Source organism: Triticum aestivum, chromosome 1A, assembly GCF_018294505.1.
Source record: "Triticum aestivum cultivar Chinese Spring chromosome 1A, IWGSC CS RefSeq v2.1, whole genome shotgun sequence".
Lineage (NCBI taxonomy): Eukaryota > Viridiplantae > Streptophyta > Magnoliopsida > Poales > Poaceae > Triticum > Triticum aestivum.
In genome coordinates, this window is record NC_057794.1 from 501830298 (window position 1) to 501839267 (window position 8970).

General features: G+C 44.9%; 1 protein-coding gene across 1 annotated transcript; it reads right to left on the reverse strand.

Moving 5' to 3' along the window:
* Positions 1-2246: 2246 nt before the first annotated feature.
* Positions 2247-4698, reverse strand: LOC123161957 (calcium-dependent protein kinase 14). The gene is made up of 5 exons (XM_044579791.1): positions 3625-4698; positions 3401-3516; positions 3148-3315; positions 2833-3060; positions 2247-2740 (listed from the first exon to the last, which is right to left on the reverse strand). Exons 1-5 carry the CDS (start codon positions 4568-4570, stop codon positions 2645-2647), a joined length of 1554 nt encoding a protein of 517 aa, XP_044435726.1. The 5' UTR covers positions 4571-4698; the 3' UTR covers positions 2247-2644.
* Positions 4699-8970: the final 4272 nt, after the last annotated feature.

Here is an 8970-nt window from a genome sequence, read left to right on the forward strand (position 1 = left end):
CAATAGCGACCTCTGGCGGTCATTAAATATGCCCGCCACTTGAAGTAATGTACCAGTGGCGGGCATGTGCCCGCCACTGATGGCATATTAGCAGTGGTGGGAGAGGTCAGTGGCGGGCTGCCTTGAGAGTCTGGCCCGCCACTGCCGGGCTTTTTGCAGCCGCCACTACTAGGCATTCCAGCAATAGTGGATCTACCGCCTTGACACCTGGAGAAGCCTCTGCATCGCTCGACACCTTACCGCTCACCCGTGTCGTGTCGAAAGGGAAGTCCCCCGCCATTGCCTTCCTTGTGGCCGACATAGGCTTCAATGAGTGTGCCCTTCAGCGGCGGCGAGACAAGAAGGAGCAGGAGGAGGTAGTGGTAGCGGCGAAGGTTTCTTCCCCGAGCCGCCAGAGAGGCGACTAGGTGTCACAAGGTTTTTAATAGATATAAGGTACGGGCATTGTTAAGTACTTCAGTGAGTACTAGTTAAAAAGAGCTATTGATTTTTTTTAAACTCAGAAAATATAGAAAATTTGAAATTCAGTCTCCGGCATGGGCCCTAGGTTCCTTTTGTGTTTTCCACACTCCCCGACCAATTTTCAACTATTAATTGTAAGGAATGACTTACCCATGAATGAATTCTTCATAACATATAGGTCATCATTAGATGCACTTAGATGGATCCCAAACAATAAGTATTTACAAGAATGAATTCTCCATATCTTTATAATTACATGCAAGCAAATCATAAATGGTAAATCCTCATTACAACAAATAAATAAGTCACAAATGATAGATCATCATCATTCCACTTAAATAGATCTCATGTATCGTGCACATGTATACATGTAAATCATTAGTTGGAATATAAACTTCAAGTACATGTTGCACTTGATTTAAACATCTTAGCTCTCACCACACACACTGCTCATAATATAATGAAGTGTATAGACACACGATTTGACCCCCCCCCCCTAACAAATATCATAGCCAATTCTCGTAGCATATCTATACCTGCTAATAAATTAAATAGAAATTCTTAATCCGTCATGCTATTTTACAGAAAACCTCCTTATGTTTCTGAAATTAACCGGTCGTTCAGTTTTAAGTCAGATTCTTGCTTTTGCATAAAACCCTTGATGTTTCTGACTTTCTGGCAATCAACTCACAGACCAGTTTTAAGTCAGATTTTCGCTTTTGCAGGAAATCTTTTGTTATTTGGGTTAAACACCCCGCAGTACATATCAAATGTCTTTTAAAAATAGTCATAGCTTTTAAACTCTAACTCCAAATTTAACATGTTATATATGGAATGTGATAACAAAAATGTATAGAATCTCAATATGATGTTGTTTTACCTGCTAACCATTTTTAAATGCTATTTATTGTGCAACCTTAATCGATAGCACATGATCCGTTTTTCTTTCATACTAGTGCCAATCCGGATTGAAAATGAACACCGACCAAAACCAGGATTGGAGACAAAACAAACCATTTATAACCATGCATGCATGCCTCTGCAAAACATCACAGAAAAAACAGATTTCGCATCTTATGCCGAGTGAGAGACGCCTTAGGATTGCCAACATTCAAACCCATTGTGATTCTGTGAGCACTAAGTCCACTGTCGGTGAGGCTGGGAAGAAGGAGGATAAGTGGCAACACAGACGAGATGCCATGTGTTGAAATAAAGAATGTGAACCTACTGGGTCTTGAGTCTTGCCTATTTGATTAGGAGGTGTGGTATTTTTTTTCTTCCGTTGCAATGCAGGTGCTCTTTTGCTAGTTATTCCCTATATAAAATGAGTATCTACAACGTAGGGATTTACCGAGGGGTGGACACTAAGATAAATGGTTGAGGAGTATTGGGCACCAACATGAGCATCGGTACAGGAATGTGTAAATGATATTTATTTCGTAAAGTGCTGAAGGGCGTAATGGTCGTTTATTTGTTAAGAAGTTAATTATTTGTAAGTGATGGGGCCAATTTTATACGCAACCAAGAATCCCAGCGCAATCCTATACTCTTTTTGTGATAAGGATATGAGCATGCATATGAGATTATTTGCATAAACATGCACAAAATGGGTATCATGGACAATTGATCTAGCGGATGATCAGATCGCGGAGTAGTTTGGTATGTGTCCACGTGTATACACCATGTCTAAACACCATGTACTTTGCAATAAATGGGGTAAATACGCAGAAAAGCATTATGTACGACTGCTTCCTCTGTAAACAAATATAAGAGCGTTTAGATAATTAAAATAATGATATAAACACTTTTATATTAGTTTACGAAGGGGAGTATAAGATAAAAGTACATGATTTACATTTGTAAAATACACTAAAGATGGTTCCCATGGCAACTGTGCTAGTCAATTTGAAAACCTATACTATTTCAGCGCTCCTGGCTGATCTGCACATCCTAGTTTTCTCTTCCAAAGCATGCGTATACGTTGGTGTTGTTCCTCCCCTGCCCTGCATATATTCTTGTTTGCGCCTGCTGCAGTGCTGCGTGCCTAACCTACCACGATCGATAATTTAAGTGGCCCAGGCCAAACGGCCGGTCCTTGTTTGCAACTGCAAGGACGTGCTACGGCATAGCCATCCTGAAATCCTTGTTGGTTCTCCCTGCCTGATGGAGGCGGCTCGGCTCGCTACAGCATGACGTCGCGGCGCTTCTTGGGGTTGGCCGCCTCCGGGGCCCCCTTCCTCATCATCGCCACGAACTCCGTGTAGTTGATCCGCCCGTCCTGCAAACGATCAGCCAGGCATCTTCCAACATTGTCACGGCATGAAGAGAGCAGAAGCAGCAGCAGGCGAGAAGCGTCGCGAGTCAACTTACGTGGTCGGCGTCGACCTCCGATATGATGTCCTTGATGTCCCGGCCGTCCATCAGGCCTTTCTCCTTGAGGGCCTGCTCCAGCTCCTCGATCGTGATGTACCCGCTGTTGTCCTTGTCGAAGTACTGGAAGGCGGTGTAGAGGTGCTCCTCCCGGTCCATCCTGTTCATGTGCATCGTCGCCGTGATGAACTCGTCGTAGTCGATCATGCCGTTCCCGTCCGCGTCCGCCTGCGACCACCCATTGCCTAATTAATTATTAAGCGGCAATCCAAGGTGCCAACAAATCTATAAACCGATCTCGCGAGCTCTTCTTACGGCCTCCATCAGCTGCTGGACCTCCGCTTCGGAGAGCTTGGTGCCCTTCTTGGCCAGCCCCTTCCGCAGCTCGTCCACGGTGATGGTGCCGCTGTTGTCCGAGTCCATGCTCTTGAACATCTCCTTCAGCCCCCTGATCTCCTCCTCCGACAAGCACCCCGCGATCACCTGCCAAGCACCATTCCTTGAGCTTTCAGAATTCGGACTTGCTCAACTGGCTTGACTGAAAAAGGATCACAAAGTAAGTAAGCACCCTTAGCGCCGCCTTCTTGAACTGGTTCATAGCTGTGAACTGCTTGAGCCTGCCAAGGACGGCGTTGTCGATCAGCGTGTCGGGCGCCTCGCCGTCCTCTTTTATCCATGGATGGTCTGAACAGCAAAGGAAAAGAAATATTGCAAACATGTGTGTATGGATGCAACTTGCAGAGTTGCAGATGCAGAGCATTGCTGAAAATTCAGAAATGATGACACGCTTACTGAGGACGTCGTGCGCGGAAATCCTCCTCCTGGGGTCGGAGGTGAGCATCTTCCTGACGAGGTCCTTGGCGCCGCCGGAGATGCGCGGCCACGGGTCGCTGTTGAAGTCCACCTGCCCTCTCAGGATGGAGTTGAAGATGCCGTGCTCCGACTGCGCCCAGAAGGGCGGGACGCCGCAGAGCAGGATGTAGAGCATGACGCCGACGCTCCAGATGTCGGCCTGGGGCCCGTAGTTCCGCTTCAGCACCTCCGGCGCGATGTAGTAGGCGCTGCCGACGATGTCCCGGAAGACCTCCCCCTCCTTGAAGAAGACGGAGAGGCCGAAGTCGGTGGCCTTGAGCGGCGCGTTCTCTTCTTTGCTGAGGAGGAGGAAGTTCTCGGGCTTGAGGTCGCGGTGGATGACGCCCATGGTGTGGCAGGTGTGGATGATCCCCATGATGGTGCGGACGAGCGCCGCGGCGGCGCGCTCCGTGTAGTGGCCCTTGGCGATGATCCGGTCGAAGAGCTCGCCGCCGGCGCAGAGCTCCATGACCAGGTGCACCGCGTGCTTGTCCTCGTAGGCGCCCTTGAGCTCCACCACCCCGGGCTGGCCCGCCAGGTGGTACATGATCTGCACCTCCCGCCGGACGTCCTCCACGTCCTCCTTGGTGGACAGCTTCCGCTTGCTGATGGTCTTGCACGCCAGCTTCTGGCCCGTCGCCTTCTGCGTGCACAGCGACGTGACGCCGAACTGCCCGCGCCCGAGCTCCTTGCCGACGTTGTAGATGCTCTTGACGTCCTCCATGGGCCGGCCGAGGACGGGGCCGATCGGGGCGGGGGGCTTGACGTGCTGCGGCGCGGTGGAGGGCGACGCGGAGGACGGCCCGCCGGAGCTCCCGCCGTCGGGGCGGGACGAGCCAGAGGCCGCGGGATGGGACTTCCGGAACCACCGGCAGCACATGGCCATTGCCGGCGCGGGGGGTGCTCGCCGGCGAGCGGAACGTGCCGGGAACTTGGGGATGGTTCCCAGGTAGGCATTGGGCGCGTGCGCCGAGGAATTTGGGGGGCGCCGCTAAAAGGGAGGCGGGGAGGGAATGGCGGGAAGGCAACGGCTTCGTGCGTCGGCTTCGGTTTTTGCCTTTTTGCCCAGGACAGAAAAATAACGGACGCTTCCGTATGCTTATATCCACTTGGATCAAATGTCGTCACCTTTGGAAACTTTGCATACTTCGTATGTTATATAATTTTTTGGGGGTAAACCAAGTTTATTATTCACCAAAATCCACATAATGTGAGATACAAATTTGATCATGGGATTGGCCAAACAAACGTGGCGTTCTAGACCTAAAGAAAGTGCAAACTTGGCTAAACTATGAGCCTCATAATTAACTACATGACTTTCAAAAATAAATTTACAAGTAAAAGAAGAAGTTTGAAGTTTGATTTCGCTGATAATTGCGACGTCCGTCTTTGAGGATGGCTCTGACTACCTCCTTTGCATCCGAAGCTACCACAAAATGATGTAAGTTGAGATTTTGTGCAAGGGCTAGGGCCTCCCTGCAAGCTAAGCTACCTAAGTATGTACCATTTTCATCTCCAATGACAAGAGCTGAGCTACCTAAGTATGTACCATTTTCATCTCTGCAAACAGCTGCGGCCGTTCCCCCTACTCCCTTGCGGCATCCGGCAACAACAGTATTTTTGCATGACCCGTCGGCGGAGCTCTAGGGCGCTGATTGCTAGCATTCGAAATAGCCGCGCTGCCCATATCGCCCAAAGAGTGACAGAAAAGCTTGACGAATATACCATGTGATAATAATTCCATGAGGGTAAATAGCCACTGTTTTGCATTAGGTTGTGTAGTTGTCACCAGGTTTTGCGCTAAATCCTCATTCACCAAGGCCCATGTGCACCTAAACATCGTGCATTCCAGAAGGGAGTGCCTCCATGAGTTGGGTGAACCGCACATCCGACGGGAATCCGAGTCTGTCATATGCCGATGTGCTCTAATGTCATTAGTCGGTATAGAATGTTCGGACTGTCTCCAAAGAAACATCCGAACCTTGGCTGGGACATGCACTTTCCATAGGCTTTCCCAGGATTCTTCTTCAGTGGCAACAGTAGAGAACCCGGCTCTATTTTCCAGCCAAGCCTCTCTCCTCTGTCACGTAGCAACTAGCATACGGTATGGGGACTTAACGAAAAAAATCGTTCTTCTCATGGCTCCTACTCCAAAAGTCCTCAATGTTCGTCGTGCATAGGGGAATTCCAAGGATTACACGTGCATCCATTGGCATGAAGACCGACTCAACTTTCTGTCTATCCCAAGTCGTAGGAATTAGGAACTTTTTTCAAGCGAACAATTCGGCCCCCTTGAGGGTTCGATGGAACGAATGTTTATGTTCGCTGGAACCAAACCCACAGGGCGAACCGCCTCCCTCTCTGTACGATGTTCTCCTAAGGTGCCCAGTTAAGCCAGAAAAGCAAGTTTACCAGTACTATTACTAAGCCTAAAAATGTTATTTGGACCTTTCTTTGAATAGCTCAGAAAAAACAAAATGCCATGACATTTAAAATAAAAATGCCATCATATTAAAATGGACCGGATAAAAATGCCTTCAAAATTAAGTTTGCAATGGCTTGATAATGCAAAACGATTTGTTAGTGGGGATATGTTCATACAAAAGTTTGGCATGTCTTAGATTTAAATATCTTATACAGATAAAAGGTAGCAATGATGTTTATACACAAAAGGGAATGTCCTAATTCGCCATTGTTTCATAAAAATGATGGGAAAAAAGATTGAAAGAAAAATTGTCATGCTTGTAGGAAAACACAAGTGTGTGATAAGTAATTAAAAATGGCATGCTTGTAGGAAAAAGTTATACTACATTAAGTTCATAATATGCCATGATGTTGAAATACACTTCTTGGCAATGTAATGTAAAATATTTGTCATGGTCTGGGTCTAGAAAATAGTGAGTACCTAAAATTTCTCATGGATGTAACTAGACAAGGTCCAGTTGCAATTGCCATAGTCCAAAAAAGTTTGAATACATAACTTGCCATGGTCATAGAAAGTAAAAAAAATGGACAGACTTTTTTTTGGTAAATAGTCACAACGAAATTAAGATGAAACTTTTTTTGTAGACATGGCAAATTTTGACAAATATTTGTAGTTGTCATCAGATAGTAGATATATCAAAAAAAGGGTTTCAAGAAAAGTAATGGCAAAAAAATTATGAAAATATTCATGTAAAAAACTCTAATTTTCCATGGTGTGTATACTTAATTTGCCATGCTACCTACAAAAAAACACCATGGTCTAATTAATTTTTTTTGCCATGGTCTAATTAAAAAATTTCCATGGACTAAATAATGAAATTGTCATGCTACCTATAGAAAACCACCATGGTTTTGATTTATAAAATTACCATGGTCTAACTAATATATTTGGCATGTTACCTATAATAAAACTACCATAAAGTAATTAATAAAATTGTTATGGTCTAATTAATAAAAAGTGTCATGCAACCAACAAAATAAACTACCATGATCTAGAAAGTAAAAATGTCATGGTACTTACAATAAAACTACTAATGTCTAATTAATAAAATTGCCATGTTATAAATAATAAAATCTTAATACTCAAAATAATAAAAGTGGCATGTTACATATAATAAAGATACCATGGTCTGATTTATAAAGTTGCCATGGTCTACATATTAAGATTGCCATGGTAAAAAATGAAATTACCATACTACATACAACAAAACTACCATGGCATGATTTATAAAATTTCCATAGTCTAACTAATAAGAATGCCATGTTGCCTATAGTTAAATTGCACAAAGTCTAACTAATAAAATTGTCATGGTCTAAAATAATAAAAAGTACCATGCTACCTGCAATGAAACTGCACAATATAAATTTAGGAAAGTTTCTTCCTAAGAAAAGATGGTGACTTTTGGGGATTTTGTAGTGGGAACATGACAAACTTACGGATTCATCATGGGCACATGGAGAATTTAGGACATCTGTTCTTCGAAAAAAGGATTTCAAATTTAGGGTTTTGCTCTTTGGTAAGATGAGAAATTTGGGGATTCTCTTCTTTGATAAGAAGGAAATTTTAGAAATTTTCCATGGGCTAATGCCAAAATTAGGATTTTTTTTCTATAAAGAGGCAAGTGAGGGAGAGGAAAAAAATTCCCAGAGACAGGAAGAGGAAGAAGATGTCGCACTTTTTTTTCCATGTGTCAATTTTTTTGCCAACTCAGCCTGACAGGTGGGCCCAATCAATTAGTGACGTCAGCAAAGCACTTAGCATTTCCCATCAGTGTTTTTTGCCACTGTCAATTTTTCGGTTCGGTGTGAAATGCCACGGATTGTAAAGTGGTGGTTTTCGCTAACCGTGACACGAAAGTGATGGTTCCATGCATTTAACCCTTGATCATATAATGAGGTTGACTATTGCACTATTCTTTTTTCTACCTTCTTTTTCTTCAATTTTATTATAGTTTATTAGGAGCACGTGTAGAGGTGTACTACTGCATTAGTGCCCACTCCTCTCTTTCTTTTCCACCCATCTCCCTCACATAGACAAAGAAGCTACATAAGCGGGTTAGTTTATAGCCCCTTCTTATACTTATCCTAAGCAAAAGTACTCTCTCTGTACCAGTACATTAGGCACATTACGAAAACCAGTAGTTCTCAAAACTCTTAGGCGCAAATAGCAATTAGTGATCCTAGTTTATCTCCCTTCTCCATCGGTAACCGATGTGCATGCTAGGTAATTAAAGGCTGGACCACTACATGCCTATGGCATATACTGTGATTGGGCATAGAGTTGCATGTCAATGTATGGGATTAAATCAGGACATTAAGTCCGCGAGTGGAAGGAAGAAATTAGCGCTATGATTGGAACGATTTCGGGTCAAGTTTCTCAACCTCGTCCAATATGTAGCCACCTAAGTCATGTTGCACCTTCTAATGTACCTAATGCACTGGTATAGAGGGAGTAATAAGTGTGTAGACAAAGGTAACGAATGTGCAGGCCGAAACACATGACCCTTTATCTCAGGGAGGGGGAGCACCTATATATATAAGAAAGGATTAAGGGCGTCTCTAACACCGACCCCCAGACCGCCTGTATCCGTCTGGACGCAGCTGTCCGGACCCGCAAGCCATCCACAGCAACCCCATTGGTCTGCAGAGCAGTCCGAACAGCCACCTTCCCGCAAACCATAACCAAACCAGGGGGGCTTTGCGGGAGTCCCGGCACGAACCACATAAGACTTCGGCACACCAGGACCACCAAAAACTAAGGCCACACCGTTTCCGTGGTAAAATCCCCAAATCTCATCTTTC